The sequence below is a fragment of the Ursus americanus genome, chromosome 25 (assembly GCF_024610735.1).
Source record: "Ursus americanus isolate L20-20 chromosome 25, mUrsAme1.1.p, whole genome shotgun sequence".
NCBI classification, from domain to species: Eukaryota; Metazoa; Chordata; class Mammalia; order Carnivora; family Ursidae; genus Ursus; species Ursus americanus.
This window is the reverse complement of record NC_142151.1, coordinates 29174775-29194497: the sequence shown is the minus strand read 5'-3', so window position 1 is coordinate 29194497 and position 19723 is coordinate 29174775. Positions and strand designations below refer to the sequence as shown.

At 36.9% G+C, this 19723-nt stretch overlaps 1 protein-coding gene across 5 annotated transcripts in view; it reads left to right on the top strand.

Moving 5' to 3' along the window:
• The window catches only part of DENND5B (DENN domain containing 5B), a 186329-nt gene that overhangs the window by 121421 nt on the left and 45185 nt on the right, over nt 1-19723 (top strand). For 3 of the 5 annotated variants that reach the window (XR_006782314.2, XM_045811891.2, XM_045811890.2), the window contains 4 exons: nt 1360-1896; nt 4294-4525; nt 9158-9308; nt 16870-16963. Coding sequence is in view for 4 of the 5 variants with exons in the window: in XM_045811891.2 (XP_045667847.1) it covers nt 1360-1896; nt 4294-4525; nt 9158-9308; nt 16870-16963 (1014 nt within the window). In the remaining variant the exon portion in view is untranslated. Of the gene's footprint in view, nt 1-1359; nt 1897-4293; nt 4526-7118; nt 7203-9157; nt 9309-16869; nt 16964-17746; nt 17858-19723 lie in introns of all 5 variants that reach the window. The other 2 variants (XM_087855756.1, XM_087855755.1) reach the window with 2 other exon arrangements.

Sequence of the window (19723 nt, the reverse complement as noted above, 5' to 3'; positions counted from 1 at the left end):
GATCAAAAGAGAAAAATAAAAGCCCAACTATTTGCTCTCCTTTTTTCACCTTACGTTGCCACACAGGATCAAAGGGCAATGTGAATTGTCTTCTTGCTGACCTGGGTGGCAGGGTTGTGGGAGAGAGGGGCAAACTCAAAGCGAAACGTCCTATTCTGTTGGTTAACTTCCACCCTGTGCCCTGTGTCCAGCCACTCATGTAGGCAGGACAGTTTTATGTGATGGGCTATACCTTTGGCCTCCCACCCTTCCACAGTCCATGAGCACAGTCTTCCATTACACTGACAGCCTTGTTCTGATTAAGAGGGTATGAACACTAAAAGTTAAATACGGTTTTGGAGTCTACTATAATCACGTACGTGAGGGACAATAAGAATTTAGTGCATGTACTTGGCCCCTTGAATTGTCCATAAACACTTGGAAAACATTTAAAAGTCTTTTTATTCAATATAAACTCAAAATCTATAATGTAAGCAAACTCAAAAAATTTTTTTCCACTGATTTCTATTTCTTCTTTTTTTCAACTCAAAAATATCTCCTGAATCAACTCTTAATTATTCAAGGAGTAATCATTTGTAATTGTCTAAGCACTTGCCTCTACCACTTTCTGCCTCCTGCTGTTTGTCTAATAACTTCTGAAATGGTTTTGCTAAGAGGTTGAAGCTAATTTTGGGTAAAGTGAAAATTTATGGATATTCTGTGAATTGGATTGTTCTTTGCCAATTTCATCCCATTTGGGGGAACTACAGCTGCTAAAATTTAGCAATTATAGTTAATTCTAAATTACAAATGGTGTCAGAGCAGTGGAATGGCATAGAAAGTTATGACTGGATTCATCCAATGCCCATTGTACCCAGTGCCTTCTGTGGTAAGGTACTACAGCTATGTGCACCTTTACTCATTTAGGAATGCCGAAGAGATGTCATATATTACCGAATCATGTCTAGATTATAATAAATTGCTTTAAGACCCAGAGAAAATTATCCATTTTTATTAAATATGATATAGAATACTCGCCTAGGGAAAAAATGCTGGAAAAAGGAATTTATTTTTAAAGAATAAAAATTCTTAACCTTCAGAAAGTTAACATAAATATAGGCATTGTAAGGTCTTAAAAGGTCTAGTCACAAGAAAATAATTGTAATTATGTGTGGTGATAGATGTTAACTAGACTTACTATGGTGATCATTTCATAATATATATTGAATCACACACCTGAAGCAAAATGTTATGTATCAGTTATATCTCCATTTTAAAAAAGTCAATGTGTATTCTATGATTGTGTTTATAATAGTTGAGAATATTTTAGAATATAAAAATGTTACTTTAAAACCTTTGTATTACGTCTTTTTCTTTCAGGCTAATTTGTGTTTTGTGGATATTGACAACCATTTTATTGAACTGCCTGAAGAATTTCCACAATTCCCCAATAAGGTGGATTTTATCCAGGAACTCTCTGAAGTGCTGCTTCAGTTTGGGATCCCTCCTGAGGGCAACCTCCATTGCAGTGAGAGTGCCACAAAGCTGAAGAATCTGGTTCTGAAGGACTTGGTTAATGACAAGAAGAATGGCAATGTCTCCACTAACAACATCAGTATGTATGAGTTACTGAAGGGCAATGAAACCATAGCCCGCCTCCAAGCTCTGGCCAAGCGGACTGGTGTGACTGTGGAAAAAATGGACCTCTCTGCCACACTGAGTGAAAAAGAAAAGGATTTAAAACTGCAGTGTGAAGAGGCAGAACTGAGGGACTACCAGCTCAATGTGCAGCTCCGCGAGGTCTTTGCTAACCGCTTTACGCAGATGTTCGCAGATTATGAAGCGTTTGTGATTCAGACTGCCCAGGACATGGAATCCTGGCTGACCAACCGGGAACAGATGCAGAACTTTGACAAAGTAAAAAAACAAAACAAAACAAAAAAAAACCTCCTATCCCTTTTTATGGCTCTTAGTGGGCTGTCTTACTGATTTTGTTAACTTTTTTTTGCCACAGATTTTTCCTCTCTCTTCCCATTAAGAACTTATTTTTATATTTTGTCTTCATCCTATCATGACATCTCAACTTGTCCATGTAAAGATAACACTTTAGTTTCAGAAGGCAAAGTTTTATCTCATCTTAGGATCGAAAGAGAGAAAAAGTGAATGAATTAGGTTTTATGACTGTAAGTCTAAGGTTCTGTTCCAAAGTTTGTGGGACAGGAAGACAGAAAATGACACTGGCTTTCGATTGTCCCGCTGAAGTTGAAGCTTCTTTCTAAGGTTTACTATAGAGTATTCTTCTGGCAGATTTTCTGGACTATCCACCAGTTTTTTTGCTTGTTTTTGTTTTCCAGACAAAAGCACTTAGAGGTGTGCATTAACTCTTTTAGGTCACTAGGGTGTAGTTCAGTCCCCTGCCTCTGTGATTCCCAGGGCATCATATTGCTATTAGAATGCATTATGGCTTTTTGCTAGATGGTAGCTTTGTGTCATGAAAGACCTCTCAGAGGGGCTAATGTATTCTAAGAGGCTAATCTACAGTTATGGAGTCTTTGGCAAGTAAATATTAATAAACATTTTCTATAAAGGTGGGTAGTATCAAAGATCATTTTCTGATTTCATCAGACATTTTTTCAAGTTGAAGTTTATAATAAACTACATTCAACAGTAAGTTCTGATGCATTTTATGTTTGAGAAAACTTCTTCAATAAATTAAGAAGCCTTCACTTCTTCAAATGTATTCCTGCTTTTAGGTTCCTTTCTTATTAGGCTTAAGCATTTTTTTCCTATCCAACTCGGAACTAATCTGTGTACACTCATGATTTATCCTTGGGGCAATTCAAATTCTTATCTAAATTGAGCACTGGTACTTTCTTCCTTCTTAATCTTTATGTAGCTTCAAACTATAAATGGAATTCTTTTTATATAACCACTAGAGAAATGAAAGTTTCATGTGGATTTCAGAAGGCTTATCATCATTTCATTTTTCACTAGGAAAATGTACAGGACTATCACATGCTTGCTAGTCCTCCAAGCCAAGTCTCTGCTGACTTAAGTGTTGTAGTCCATAAGGATCTGAATATCAAAAGCCAGATATCTGGCCCATTTAGGAGGTGGGAGGAAGGTGTTTGCTCTAGAAAAAGTAAAATTGATATACACCTGCAAAATATCTTTTGAAGAAGTGAATTGATTTTTAGAGACTACTGTGAACCTTTCACTGGCTCTTTGGATTTATGTAAATATGTCTGAACTATGAAGGTACTTAAATTGAATAAGCGGGTTTCTATAAGGAACTTTTTTAAAGGCTTCCTAATTTTAGAATGAAAAATAGAAGCCAATGAGTATTAAGGAGACTTATCTTACATCAGAAATTACCCTTCCATCTTTTACCTTCTGGCTTCTGCTTGCCTACTTAAAAGAGTGAAAAGCAAAAGCAGCCCAGCAGCTAAAATAGTAATTCACTTCCAAATTTCAGCTACCATCAAACTGTGACTAGAATTCCTGTAAATGGACTTAAAGAACCACAGGGAAAAAAAAAAAAAAAACACTTTGAATTAGGAGCTGATCACAATTAACTGAACCATTCCATTCTCCAGACAAGCTGGTAGCAGGAACGTGCAGCTGGTTGAACATGTTTTCCAAAGGCTCAGCTTGCTTTGGATGGTTTTTCAGGCAATACTTTTTTTAGTTGTTAAGGCCCAGACTCTTTAATCAGCACAGGTCTGGAAGGAGTTTGATCTTGAATTAGCACTCATCCATCAGTCTCGAACAGTGTTGGGGCCTAGAAAAACATCCACTTGACAAAAAGATTTCACCCATAAGCACAAATTCCATGTTTTTTTAAGGTTATTACCTATGTATATATCTCAGTCGAATCCATTGATCACATCATTGCCTTATGACTCAGAGGTATACTGCATAGGCTAGGAATAGAGAGCAGAAAAAAAAAAATCACAGCTCACAGGGAGAGGGGTCAAAATTATTGGTAAGTGAAGAGGATGGCTGATGATACTGCAGTAACTGACTCACCCTGTTTCATTAGTGATGCCCTCGTTTCTACCTAATGATCATGAGGACCAGAATGTAAATCAGTTTTGAAAGGTAGGATCAGTGCTAAAGGCCTAAGCGACCTAAATTCCATGATTTTAGAAGGAGAAGTCTTTTTTTTTTTTTTTGAGATTTTTAAGTATCAAGCATCAGTTTTGCATGTTATACGATTTTTAAAAGATGACCTCACCAACAAATTTTCAGATTTATCACGTAGTGATAAAGATAGTCTCTTTGCACTAATAATTTCTAATTATCTCATTACAGGCTTCCTTTCTGTCTGACCAGCCTGAGCCTTACCTGCCATTTCTTTCACGCTTCATTGAAACACAGATGTTTGCCACCTTTATTGATAATAAAATTATGTCTCAGTGGGAAGAGAAGGATTCTTTGCTTCGGGTCTTTGACTCTCGCATCGAGAAGATGAGACTGTATAATGTAAGGGCACCCACCTTGAGGACATCTATCTATCAGAAATGCAGCACTTTAAAAGAAGCAGGTATATTTGTCATGCCTTTTAAAATTATCTTAAAATCCACGATTGTTTCTTTTTACACATTTTTGGTCTTTAAACCAAAAATTAATTTTCAGTTTAGACTTCATGGTTAATCCTTTATACTGTATCAAGTGCTTTCTTTACTTTTGTTTCTTTCTGTTTCTCTGAGTTAATGTCCATTCCATTCCTATTTGACATTCCTCTGCCCTTAAGAAGAGAAAAAACAGGGGCGCCTGGATGGCTCAGTTAGTTAAGCATCACGCTCTTGATTTTGGCTTAGGGCCTGATCTCAGGTTCTTGAGATCGAGCCCCACATCCGGCTCCACGCTGGGCGTGGAGCCTGCTTAAGATTCTTTCTCTCTCCGTCTCCCTCTGCTGTTACCCCTAAAAGAAAGAAGGAGAGAGAGAGAGAGAGAGAGAGAGAGAGAAAGAAAGAAAGAAAGAAAGAAAGAAAGAAAGAAAGAAAGAAAGAAAGAAAGAAAGAAAGAAAGAAAGAAAGAAAGAAAGAAAGAGGAAAACAGTAACAAATTGAATGGAATATAGCCATAAGATTGCTGTGAATTTTGTCTTACTCTCTTTTATTGCCTTAATTGAAAAAAATTTAAATTTTTCTTGCTGCTTATGTTGCCTTTTTTGCTTCTCACTTCTTTTCTTTTCATTAAAGGAAAGATAAGTATTAATTTAAAATAATAAATCTGAGATGCTGCCTAATTTACATAACAGTATATTTACTTGTTAGTGGTGCTATTAATTTTTAATAGTTTCACTTATTGAAATTAAATCTCTGGATTCTTGTATTCAAAGTAGTTTTTCCAGGAGTGCCTGGGTGGCTCAGTCATTAAATGTCTGCCTTCGGTTCAGGGCGTGATTCCAGACCGTGGGATCGAGTCCCACATCAGGCTCCTCTGCTGGGAGCCTGCTTCTTCCTCTCCCACTCCCCCTGCTTGTGTTCCCTCTCTCGCTGGCTGTCTTTCTCTGTCAAATAAATAAATAAAATCTTTAAAAAAAAAAAAAAAAGTAGTTTTTCCAACCCTGACACCAGTTTTTTCCTTGGAGAATCATGAGTCTTGACCAGTCTTGTCTGGTAGTAATGTAATCCATTACATAAATAATCATATCAATAGCCAGTATTTACTGAGAACTTACCATGTGCCACACATCGTACCACATGTTTTACATTTTGCATTTGATCTTAACAATGAGGGCGTGTAGACATTTTTTCTTTTGTTTTATTAGTGTCCTCATTTTGCAGGTGAGAAAGCTGAGAGGTTAAATAATTTGCTTATGATTGCACAGCCAGTGATTGATGGAGCATGATTTGAACTCAGATTTGACTAATTCTGAAGCCTTACTACCATATTAGATGTTTCTTTAGTAAAGAAACCTGTGAAGTAGGATGCCTGAGGGGCTCAGTCAGTTAAGCATCTGCCTTCAGCTCAGGTTGTGATCCTAGGGTCCTAGGATTGAGTCCCACGTCAGGCTCCTTGCTCTGGGGGGAGTCTGCTTCTCCCCCTGCCTGCCACTGCCCCTGCTTGTGCTTTCTCTTTCTCTCTGACAAATAAATAAATAAAATCATTTAAAAAAAGTGTGAAGTATACCAATCCACACAATTTTATACGTTTATACCTTGTTCCTAACACTTTGTTTCCCAAATAAACTGACACCTATCACCTGAGTGCCCCTTTTTTTCATTTTTTCCCCTTTCTAATATAGAAGCTATTTGAGCAAGTTTTCCTCTGGAGCAAAAAGAGGCAGGAAAGAGTTTCTTTGCTCTGTTGCCATGCTTGCCTTTCTCACTTATATTTAAATAGATCAAAGTCACAGGAGTGGTGATGCTGTATTTGTAGCATATTTAAGGAAAGAAATATGTAAATGATGTCTTTATATAGGCTTAAGAGGTTTCTGATAACTCACTGAAACATCATTCTGTTGTATTCCCACTTACGAAGGTAGATCCTTGGAGCTCCTTCAGGAAGTGGCAGTTACCTCTCTGTTTCTGGAAATTGAGGGAGTGGAATGAATGAAATCGTCTGTGCCTATTCAGAGAATAGTATGACTTTCAGTGCTTTAATAGCCATGTGAATAATATAATGCCTTGTTGCGAAAATGTCATTCCTCCCTTCCTGACAGAATTTTTTTAATGGAGCTAAGCACTGATTCCTTTATTTGTGTGCTTCCAGAAAATCTTTTCAATTAAAATAGATTTTCTGTCAGTCTCTCAAAAAATTTGACATTCCCACTGTCATCACAGAAATTATGTAATACTCTTGAAAATATACCATTATAGGTATAACATATGAAAATGAGATTAGGCTAAAGCAGTAGTCTCCCAGGAACCTAATTTATCAAAGACTTTTTTTTTTTTTTTTTAAGTAAAAGGAGGCAGCTGACTGTGACTGTGTCTATCCCCCATAAATGGTGCTGTTATTTCTTTCATAAGGTAAAATTATCCTCCTCCCACCCCCCCAACAAAAACTGTAGAGACTGGCATTTTGTTGTTTTGTATTGATTTTTATTGTGTGTGGGTTTTTTTGTCCTTTGTTGTTTTGCTTTTATTTTTGTTTTGCTTTTAACTAAAAAGAATTTTGATTTTCAGGTGAACTCTTTAGGCAGAGGCTATCTGCTGTTGATATTGTGGCACCAGAACCTCATGATTTCTGTGCAGAAAGACAAGTTGATAGTAATGCAGAGTTTTTCTTTTTTCTTAACCAACCACAGAAAATGAGTACTGGCACAAACCCTTGAAAATCTAACAGGCCCATGACCTCTCAAAGCAGGCATTTAATAATTTCTGAATATTCAGTATTCACTTGTGGTATAATTACTGAAAAGTAACATTGCATTATGCTCCCCATGGCAATCTTCAGTATAAACTGAAGAGTTTAGAGTAACTCGTTGTGAATCATGCTTTTTGTTTTTAAAAAGCTTCCTGACTGAAGGAGAATAATTCAGTATCAGATGGATTTCTCTGTCATTTTAAATCCAGCGGGAAAACGGAAGCTACTTTTTTTTTTCCTTTCATGAGAATAGAAGCATTCATTGGCAGAGATGGAATTTTATAGTATTTCATGGAACATAAAATTGGCAGGGACTTCAAAGAATTCCATGCCATGAATCTAAGCTTTATTTTGCCTGAACCATCTGTTAATTAAGTGTTTTATAAATATTAGGAAGCACTGAGAGTATAGATAGGGTTGTGGAGAGCCAGAGGGCATTGTTGAAAATTAAATACCATTTCACATTAAAACATGGCATTCTTTCACCCAACATAGACCATATGGACTATGTTTTAAGAGAAGTTACACAAGTTACACATTAAAAATAAAATGAAATTCAAGAGGTTTTGGATAAGTTCATATGAATTATAAAGGAAAAATTAGGGAAGTTTGAAGTAGGTATCTAATATTGTAAAGTTTAAGTCATAGAAGTTAATAATGATATCTGCAAAAACATCCCTTAATGCTGTCATCAAGCCCAAGCAACTGGCTTAGGTGAAGCATTAATCTCACGCAAGATGGTATTAAGCATGTTCTTTTGACAGGTGTGGAATATGTCATGGACAGACACATCTCCACTCAAAAAGAAAGTTTTTAAAAGTATGTATGGGGGAATAACCAGCAGTACTCAATCTGCTTATATTGAAGTGGGCAAAATAAACTGGTTCCATGAAATACTTATAAAAGTACCTTTTTCCTTCTCTTAAATCCCAAGATTAGCAGTTCCCAGAGTGTGTTCTTCATGACACCACCACGATTACTGCTTGTTCTCCCCTTTCAGTAATCTGTAAGCAAAGGATTAAAGACCTAGTCTTGCTTCACAAATATATTTTCTCTTGGAAATTCATAAAAACATTTAAGATCAGATTTTTCTACCAGAGAAATAGTTCGCTATTTCTTGGGTCTTTGGGATATCCTCCTAACTTTAAGTGGTTTTAAATAGAAATGTTAGTAATTCCTATCTTTTACTTTTGGGCTGTTTTATTCTTCAAAAGGTCAGTTTCTTATCCTCTGGACATTTTCTAAATGCCTGCTTATTTTATTGTACTATTACCCCTCTTGATCTAATAAACACTCCTAAATGACTCCTACTAATGAGAATGTGACTGTTGCTAAAAGCGAAGTAATAAACTTTACACTGTTTCTTGTTTTTACCAATGGAGAACTATGGATATTTAATGGGTCTTTGTACAAAGAAATAAAGTAATATAAGGCTATTGTGCTTGCTTTTCCTTCCCTGTCTTTCAGTTCAAGGCCAGTATTTTATTTGCCATCGCTTTCTTAGATGTACTTAGAACCATATTTTCATTAAGAAAATATTTTTCTTAAATATTTAATATTGAAGTATTAAAATACTGAATATCCCACTTAAGGGAAACTTGTTTCAGGGCTATAGATTTTTCAACCCTGCTGCCCTGCTTTTGACAGAGGCAGAACATACCATGAAAATTAGTCATCTAGTATTCACTTAAAATTAACCTTTTTATACTTAACATTACACTGATTTCTCAAGAGCTTTTATAAAAATCTATTTTAGGGTGTCAGAAAGATTGAGTTCCTTGGTGCATGAGTAGAGGAAGCATTGTTTTAAGGTTAAGCCAATGAAATGCCTCTAATTTGTTATAAATTTAATTTATAGCCCAATCAATTGAGCAGCGACTAATGAAAATGGATCACACTGCAATCCACCCACATCTGCTTGATATGAAAATTGGTCAAGGCAAATATGAGCAAGGGTTCTTTCCAAAATTACAGTCCGATGTCTTGGCAACAGGACCAACTAATAACAAGTAAGCAAGCACGTTCTTCACTTTAGCGGTGGGTTGAAGGGGTAAGTGAAGGGTGCAGTGCTGTACAGCTCTAATGGGATATTGTAATCATTATAATATCTTATCGATCTGATTACTTTCTTCAAAGACCAAATCAATCCATTTGGAATATGGATTGGCATTCTACTAGTATTTGGCTTTTAATTCCATCATGTGAAAAATCCAAAGACTAGAGATTTCTTTCCTTTTTAAAGTAATGTACAGTTGGGAATAGTTTCACTTTAAACAACTAAATAAAATGCTAATACTGTCTAATGGAATTAGAAAAATTATACTTTCACTGCCTGTATTAGTTTCCTAAGACTGCTATACAAAGTACTACAAATTTGGTGGCTTTTAAAACAACAGAAATTTATTCTTTCACAGTTCTGTAAGCTGGAAGTCTAAAATCAAGGTATTGACAGGGCCATTCTCCCTCCAAGACCTCTAAGGGAGGAGCGTTCTTTGCTTCTTCAACTTCTGCTGGTCTCAGGCATTCCTTGACTTCTAACAGTACTAACTCCAGTCTCTGTCTCTGTCTTCGTCTTCATGTCCCTCTATGTCTGAGTCCAAATTTCCCTTTTCTTGTGAGGACACCAGTCCTATTGGATTATGTCCCACCCTGATGACCTCATCTTAACTTGATTACATCTGCAAAGACCCTATTACCAATTAAGGTTACGTTCATAGGTATTGCATTCAAGACTTCAACATACCATTGGAGGGTTGAGAGGGGACACAGTTCAACCCATAACACCACCTTTGTATTTTTTAAGTATCAAGTTCAAAAATTACAAAACAATCAAAAATAAAGATAAGCCCTATCATTCTTTATGGCAGATGATTCCATTCAGAAAATACCTGAATATGATTAGAATCTTTTCAGTGAAAAGAGTTCTTTGGGCTTAAGGGAATTCTTGATTTTGCGTGCATACAGGTGTTTATTAACAAGCGAGGAGTAAAGGAAGGTTTTACAAGAAAGGACACGAAGGTATTAAAGGGAAATACAATAAGTTGCAAAGAAAGAGCTTGGAATCGGAAATCAGTAATTCTGGAATTTAGTTCATTCTTAACTGCTAACTAGGAACCTTGGACAGGTTGGAATCATTTGCCCCTTTCTCACCTGAAAATATTCTTTTAACATTCTACAACATCTATCACCTTATAAAAGTGGCTCAGAGGAGGAAAGGAAAAAGCCAGGCTGTGGCTAAAGAAATGGGATAGAAGACTGAGGTAAAGACTGGGTGCACAAAATGGAAGTGGCGTTGAGGTACTTGAATTTTCAGAAAGTAAGTAGAGAATCAGTGAGGGGAATAAAAAAGAGGTAGAATGATGTCTTCTGAATGGCCCAAATTAATGGTTTAAACCAAAAAGTGGTTTAAAAGTATGATGTTTCTGTTCTTTAGATGAACTGCTTAACTTAAATGTTGCAAAGTTTTCGTACTTGCCTCTTTATTTCCTAAGGTGTTTGTCACGATTTTATTGGTCAGGAAAAAGGAAAACATAGAAAATTATCTCTATAATATGTGATGGTAACAGTTGGTTTAATTTGATAAACAGTGTTCTAAGCTAGGTACTGTGATACTTGGAATTTCTTAGGGTGCATGTATATGTGGTAATATTTTTGTATCCTTGTGTTTGTACTGCTAATACCCTATTTTTAATAACCTGAAAGGAATGAACCCCTTACCATTTTCCTAGCTGAAGGTGTTCTTTAAATGTTTCTTAAATGTGTCGGAATAATTGATTCATTTAGTTCCAGATGTGAGAAAGCTATAGTGATAGCAAACACATCAAAAGGGAAAAAGTGGTGTGTGTGGATTAAGGAAAAACAGTTACAGTACCATTTACATTGCTGCTGCTTTTCCTTTCAGAGTCTGGTGTTTACGGTCATAAATATATACCCCTTAACAAATCTCAGTCAGAAAACTTAGAAATTTTCATCACTACATGAAAGTAATTATTTTTCTTTCCTTTTTTCTGCTTCCAAATATACTTCTCCTGCCAGTGGAGCCTTCTCCACGCCAAGAGAGGGGAGGTTATGGAGTTGATCTGCTGATTATAATCGCTAATATTAAGCGGATTCTGCACTGGCTTCCTTGCTGACTGCACTGAGCACATTAGCTTCTTTTTACAAGCGTATCCCTATATATAAAACCTATATTGTTTTACCCATTTTACAAATGAGATTCAGAGAGATTCAACAACTTGCTCCAAGATCACATAGCTAGGAAGTGATGAAACTAAGAGTCAAACCTAGGTCTGCTGATCCAGGGGCTCGAGCCCTTAACTGTTAAACCACGGATACATACTGTCTGGATCAGTTACTTCAAAACAAAGGTGACAAATGCCTTTTGTTACGTTTGCAGTTGGAAACTGTACCTAAAACTGTAACCTAAAATAATGAACATAAGTGTGTACTATGGAAAAGAGAGATAAGTACCAAAAATTTTGTAATACATATTTTCACAAGTCATCTGAAAGAAACAACATACTTTTAAGCCACCTTCCAAGAACCTTAATATGACTTAATTATTTAGTTTGGGCCATTTAGGTCAAAAGGCATAATTCTAATTCTTTTTTATTCCGTTCATTGATTCTCTAGTTGCCTTCTGAAAATTCAGGTGGTTCAAAGCCACTTTTGTTTTGTGTACCCAATGTAACAAGATCTTCCACAATGAAAGAGCCCTCAGATACCTCACTTCTGCTTTAAACTGGACTCTGTTAAGGGTGGTGGCCTCAAAGGAGATAGGATAATACTCTGAGGAGCAAGATAGATTTGTAGGCATCATCTTCCCTAGTGAAGCAGTGGTTGAGGTCAAATAGCCTAACCCTGAAGTCAGTGGCATTATTATGTGTTAGTAGGAGTCTGAGCTTGGGTTACTGGCAGTTAGGAATGGAACTCAGGTCTCATTTTTCCAAGTACCATGTTCATGGTGTCTCATTCATAAAGCCTAGAGGTCTGGAAAATTTTCAGTCCAGTATCCTTTTACATATTTGGAAAGGAGAACTATGCAGTAAAGTAAAAGAATTATATCAGTGGTGTATGTGACTCTTGAAGAGATGTCGAACATTATGAGGTTTCAGACTTTCCAGATGAGTGTTCTGTTTTTCAGAAATGAATGAGTGTTCTGTTTTTCAGAAATGAATGAGAATTTTCCATCAGAATAGACTAGTCATCAGTTTACTTATTTTTTCCTATGTCTTTAAAATATCCTAATTGCTTTAATTATTTCATATTAGTAGACTATTAATTTAAGTAGCTTTATTTCATTTAATAGCATTAGATTATTCATTCATTCGGCAAATATTTATGGAACCCCGACTGTATTTGAGGCATTGTCCTATTCACTGGGAGTTTAGCAATGAACAAACAACAAAAATCCCTGCTTTTAAGGAGGAGGAAACAAACTTAGTATTAAAATAAGTAACCAATTAGTGATAAGATTTGTGAAGAAAAGTAAAGCAGAAAAGGGAAGTAAGGAGCATAAGGAGGGAAGATTTCAACTTTAAATCTTACTGCCTTAAATCTTACTGCCATGTTTTCTTGCTTTTAATCTTGTATATAATCCCAAGGTCTCTCATTTCCAGATTGAGCCCCAGGTATTACATTTTCAGATAGATTTTAGTCTGAAAGAGAAAAGATCTAAGAACTCATTTCAGGACAAGGAGATGTATAACCATGCCTCTGCAAATGGTTGATCAACTATTAGAATTTCATATGCTGCTTACAAAGCAAAAGCAAATAAGGTGTCATTAGTATTTTCGCAAATGTGATCATCTTTGGTAAACATATGCTTAATAAATGAGATTTAATAATGAAAAGAAAAAAGTAATTCCTTAAGAAGACCAGGAATGTGTAGACTTAATAGTAATTTTCTTAAGCAGATGATCATATCCCTGTTTTGAAAATAAAATAGGGCATTTTGTCCCACAGCATGTATAGTGAGATGCTAGTTCTACCATGTAAGTTAATATTTATCCTTTTCTTTACCTAAAGGTAAAGACTTTGCCTAAAGTCCTTTCCACTTTCGCCTGCCAAGAGAATTGTTCTGCGTTTGTATTCTACTCCTTCTCTTTATTCATTATATAAGTTCATTAGCTGGTGTTTAAAGTCTGTTTCCTATTTTTACTATTTATTTGAACTACCCTGTCCAGTAACCCTACTTTTTTAAATCCCTGAACAAATTTTACTGTCTCTCACTGACCTTTTTTGCTACAGGGCTATTTCTGAGGCCTCCGGGTCTTTGTACATTTTCTTACTTTTATTTCCCCTTTGTTTATTGTATAAGTTTATCAGCTGGTGTTTATATTCTGCTTCAAAGTTGTTGAAGAAAAACAAATATTAATGACACTGTTGAAGATGGTAAGACAAACTTTATTCAAGGGGGGCCACGTAGGGACCATTGCAGTGGGAGAGAGATTGAACTCCGTTCCAAATACAATATGGATAAGTAGGAATTTATAATCAAGTAGCAAAGTGGAGAGAAAATTACTAAGAGGGAACATCAGAGGTAAGGGAGAGGATTTTGACTAAACCAACCTAATAGGATTCTTGCTGAAGGTAGGCCTGGGTGGTCAGACATCATCTGGAGGGTTATGGCTGACGTAGAAGCTGGTGAGCTATGAATGATCATATACCGGGGGGGGGGGGGGGGTTCCTGCTGAACTGACTTAGCAAGATTCTTGTTAAAAACTGGATTTTATAAGGAAGTGCACAGAGGCAACTAGGAGAAGGTTCAGGAGCCTACCTGAAATTCGACCAAGCAAAGAATCTTTGTCAGTGTCTTAATATGCTTTTTTCTGGATCTTCTTTCTCAGTCACCCTAGTTCTCTTTGTATCCTTTTCACAATCTTCCTTTGATCCTTTGCTATTGGGACAGTTCCAAGGATTCTACTTCAAAGATCCATCACGAGGGCTTTGCACTTTTTGTCCCAATATAATTCTATTTTTCTTAACTGTTTTAAGAGGGACTACCTTTCTTGCTATCGTTTTTATCATAATTATTCAGTGTTCCTCTAAATAGCAGACTGAAATGAGATGATTCAGAAACTTGAAACCAAAGGCATGCATAAATTATTTTAAAAGCAACAAAAGAAGCCACGTTCTCATTTTAAGCTTTTTGTAAATTGCATATTTTATTAAATAAAAAATTAAAAATAATGAACTGGCAGTAATACAATATGACTCTTCCTGAATGGCAAAAGCATAAATTCATTTTTTAAATTGTATATAGCTCTGTGCTGGCCAGGATATAGTCAAGAGTAGATATTCTTAGAAAAGTGTTATGAATATACATAGTCATGGGGATAAGAAGTCAAGATCTGAAAAATTTTTTTAAATAGTTTGATATAAAATAATATATGCTGATCAGAAAATTTAGAATATTTGAAAGTGATAGGGTAAATTTTAAAACACCCATAATGGCATCACCATGAGAGGTTAACATTTGCTGTTAGGCTCTTCCATTGCATGGATCCTGGTGTGCATATCCACACTTTTTTAAAGCAAGATTAGTGTATTATTTATACAGTGTTTTAGCTTGTTTTTTCATTCATTATTGTACCATGAACATTCTCCCATATTAATATTCCTAGCAACTTGATTTTTTTTTAATGACTGTATGAGATTTCATTATGTAGCACCCCCTACTGTTGAAGATTTAGGTTGTTTTGAGCACATTTACTTGATTCTGAGTAACTGTTGGTTGTAAGATCTGCTATTAACTCAAAAGCGTTTTGGAAATATTATACATTAAGCATGCATATGGAATAGAGACACATCCTAATTTCAGGAACAGTTAGAAACCAAAATGTGAGTCTTGGAATAAAGGAACAGAATTTGTTACTACATACCTGCTGTGAAGAACATCTGTAAACTAAATGTTGGACTGCATCTCTGATTATTTATTTGGAGTGCATTTGTAGAAGGATCAGGTGATGTACAGACTGCCAATAAAACAGCTGATAGGGGCGCCTGGTTGGCGCAGTCAGTTAAGCATCCGACTCTTGGTTTCAGCTCAGGTCTTGATGTCAGGGTTGTGAGATCTAGCCCCGCACTGGGCTCTGTGCTCAGCGCAGAGTCTGTTTGAGATTCTCTCTCGAGCTCCCTCTGCCCCTGCCACTCGTGCTCTCTGCATCTCTCTCTCTCTCTCTCCCCCTCCCTCTCTCTCTCTCTCTCTCTCTCTCTCTCGTGCACGTGCTAAAATAAATAAATAAATAAATCTTAAAAAAAAAAAAAAGAAAACCAAACAAACAGCTGACAGACATGATACCAGCCCTCCAAGAGTTTATAGTAGAGAGAATTTTGTAGGAAATAGAGATAAGTACTTACAACACACTGTGATAGGTAATAAAATTGGGGAGTGTAAGAGGGGTAGACAGTTTAGATTTGGAGTAATCGAAGGACACTTTCTGTGTGGCATTGAAGCTATCTGAAAGAACAGAAATCAGGAGGAAACGTCATGGACAAAGGCTCGAAGGTGACAGAACTGACCGCATTGGAAATACTGACATAGTTGAAACTAGCTGGAGTTGTAAGGTAGTACTAAGTGTAGCAGAGAGTTTGGGTAAGCTAAGAACTGAATGATAGCCCTGGATATGGCAGTTAGGGATATAAATGGCTTCAAGAGCACTGCCAGGGAAGCTGATTGAGATAAACTGAAGATCCAAAGTAAACAAGTGGAGGCCTTACATGTCATGTTTTCTTTTTAAGAATTTTTTCGTGAGAGAATGAAACTTAACTGTAACTGTAGAGGGTCAGGAGAGAGACCAGCATGCTTGTAAGCCGAAGGGAAATACTCAGTTGAGAGGGAACAATTGGAGATACAGAAAAAGAGATGACTAGTGCAGTGGGTTGAAGTCAAGAGAAAATTGGTCAGGGAGTTTCTTCCAGGTAGCAGAATTAGTTTTGAGGCATGGCCAATATATTTTATGCTTTGGGATTAAAAGAAAGATGAGGTGTCTGTGTGTATACGTCATTTCAGTAGAGGGCAGGAGGAAGGAGTCAAGGGTGGTCGTCAATTGAGGGGAGGCACTTGAGGATAAAGCGAAAGGTTTGAAACAGTTTTTGAGGGGAATGGGAGAGAGTTGATGAAGGTCAGGTAAAGTGATTCATGGGGAGTCATGACGGAAATCAAGAACTAATCCACATAAATAGGAGAATAGAAAAGTCAGAGGATGGTATTCATCCAGGGTTTGGGGCTCTGATGGACAATAAAGTGGAAAGGAGAGGATCATTATGAGGAGATACTGTGTATTTTTTAACCTCAGTTTTTTAAAAGTATTGATTGTAGTGATGGTTGCATGTTTCTGAATATAATAAAAACCACTAAATTGTATGCTTTAAATGAGTGAATTGTATGGTATTTAATTATATCGTAATAAAGCTGTTCTGTATTTAAAGAATTGATTGACAAATAAGTGGTCTTTTGTTTTAAAGAGTACATTTTTTCTATTTTAAAAATAAGTGATCACTTTTTTTGTTTGTTTGTTTCATTGTTTGTTTTACCCCGCACCTTCTTGGGCATGGCTCTTTTTCCAGTCGCTGGGTAAGCCGGAGTGCCACCGCACAGCGCAGGAAAGACCGCCTTCGCCAGCACTCGGAGCACATCGGATTGGACAACGACCTGCGGGAGGTATGTGGGCTGCCTTCCCAGGAAGCCTTGCTCAGCCCAGCACTTGTCGCTGTACAGGTTCTTCCGCATTCTTTTACAAAATGGCTCAGTTTTATTTTTAAATAGTAACCCTTTTGTACTGACTTACAGCAGAAAACGCCTCCTCCCCCCATTTTTGTAATTTTGATATACCGAAAATAAGGCTCTAAAACAAATCTCCCTGGGTACCACATCAAGTAAAGGCTAAGTTTAGGATAAATTTTTGGTCAATATGTCTCCTGTAGAGAAAAAAATATACAAGAAACAGATTTTTTTTAAGTTTCAAGCATAATTTAAACTTAAAGATGTATTTGCTCGTGCTTTATCCTTGGCTTGCTGACACCATTTTTAAGTGTTTAGAAATTATTTTTGGATTAAGATCCTTATGCTTTATTTGTACTACTTGAAAATAAAACCATAATTATACATTTGAATAATTTTAAGTAAGTTTTGATTATTGTGATCAAAGAAAAATGCATTCAGAAAATGTGTTAACTATTTTCTAAACTCAGATGTGTAGAAATGAAGTAGAAAACATTCCAAATATATATTGCTTTTTTGTTGAAATGTTCCTACGTTTATGATTTTAAACATTTCCTTAAAAACCGAAGCATAATCTGTGTAGTGCTTTTCTTTGTGCTACCATATTTTCTTCTCTCCCCTTTTGCTGTGACTTTATCATATGCATGCATGTTTTGCTTGTCTCTTTCTCCCCATCCTTTTCTTTTTTGCTTTTCTGTCATTGGCACTTCTCCATCCTCTTAGCCTTCCGGGGAACTTTTGGTCTGTCAGAACTCCATGGCATTCTGGGAGTGGGATCAGGGTCCACCTCCTCCTGCACGACTTCCTAAAAAATCCTTCTCTGAGTGCTGCCTGGTATGTTCTTTGCCTGAACGTGCTTTACAGATGTTCCTGAATCTTGTTTTCGGTGTTCCTTGAATTACCCACATGCGTGTGTGCACATAGCTCTAGAATGCCTCACATCACCTTGTGCCGTGAACTGTCAGCCTCTCCATTCTGCTCTCCACTTCCTCTTGTGTTTGGTACCTTTTCCTGGTGCTGTGTGCTAACACGAGTAATTCTGTACTGTAGGCAGGTAAAACCGATCACTTGAATTCCTAATTAGTGGTATTTTGGCAGGTAAGGGGAGGAGTTGCAGAGGGGCCAGAGACGTAGCACGTTGTTGTTCTTCCAAAGGAGAAATACATCAAATGGTCAAACTCCCTTTTATTTAAGCATTTTGCAGAAATAAATAATTCATCTTTGAACAGCTTTTCTTTTCTTTTCTTGCTGGGTGTTATCTCCATGGTGTTTTAATGAACCCTTCCTGATCTGTTTTTTGGGGTTTTTTGTTGTTTTGGTTTGGGTTTTTTATTGTTTTTAGTTTAAAATTTATTTCCTGGGGCGCCTGGGTGGCACAGCGGTTAAGCGTCTGCCTTCGGCTCAGGGCGTGATCCCAGCATGATGGGATCGAGCCCCACATCGGGCTCCTCCACTATGAGCCTGCTTCTTCCTCTCCCACTCCCCCTGCTTGTGTTCCCTCTCTCGCTGGCTGTCTCTATCTCTGTTGAATAAATAAATAAAATCTTTAAAAAATAAATAAATAAAATAAAATTTATTTCCTTTATTCGTGATCTGTTTTTTATGTAGTCAGAATATCAGGTCATCAGTGTAGAATCTTACTTCTAAGAGGAACCGTTGAGTTCACCTTGTCCAACATTACATGAAGTCCAAGAGACTTGCCCAAAGTTAAATGGACACACAAAGGCAGAGCCAGGCCTATAGCCCAGGACTGCTGATAGCCAAACTGGTACTCTTCCCAGTAACCGTGTATATCAGGTTGCACTCAACAGTTCCTCACCTGAGGGCAAGAGTAACTTAGGACTCCTGGTTTGTTGTTTTGGCTTTGACAGAAATGAAGAAGAGCATGGTAGAAATCTCAGAAGAAATCTGGGGTCACTTCCTTCTAGTAGTGAAACGTACCTTGTGAAAGGTTTCTCTTTCTTCTCCATTTTTCACCTTAAAATACACCTTTTCCTCCTGCTGCCACAAAGAAAATTACATTTTTATCATCACTTGTTTACTGTAAAGGCAAGTGCTCTATTTTTTGCAATATACAGAGGCAACATCACTTCTTAATGTGAGGATGGCCTCGTGCTGCCCCCTCCCCCCGAATGTTGCTCATTCCATGGCTTCAGCAGAGCTGCTCAGGAGGAGACTTGGCCCTATGGAGTTCTCTCTTGGCTAATAATTATACTGCCCCCATAAGTGATTTGCTGTGTGCTTGGTAAATATGGCCAAAGGAGAGCCCCGTTCTAGCTTGTTTTCATTTATAAAATAGAACCATAAACTTTAACAATGCTTACATTTCTAGTCTAGTTATGGACTTAAAAATCTAATTATTCATATATTTCAGAAAAAAGAAATGTCAGGACCTGTTCCTAGCCTCTTGCCTTTGTTTCTCACTCTTCTAGCCATTGTGTTTCTTCCTAAGCTTAATTGGATCCTTACCTCTTCTTGAGAACTGAGTCCTAGTAGTTCTCTCTGCCTTTGCACAAGTCCTAAAGGTGGAGGAACTGAGGCTGGGGAGAAACAACCCCTTTAACATTTGACAGTTAACATTTGTTTTTACCAGCCTTTTATCTCTGATTTGTAATATTCCAAATAATATTTGTCTCGCCTGAAATGTTAGGAAATGCAGGTGTTATAATTCTCAAATAGGATCTCTGCCTTATATCTTCA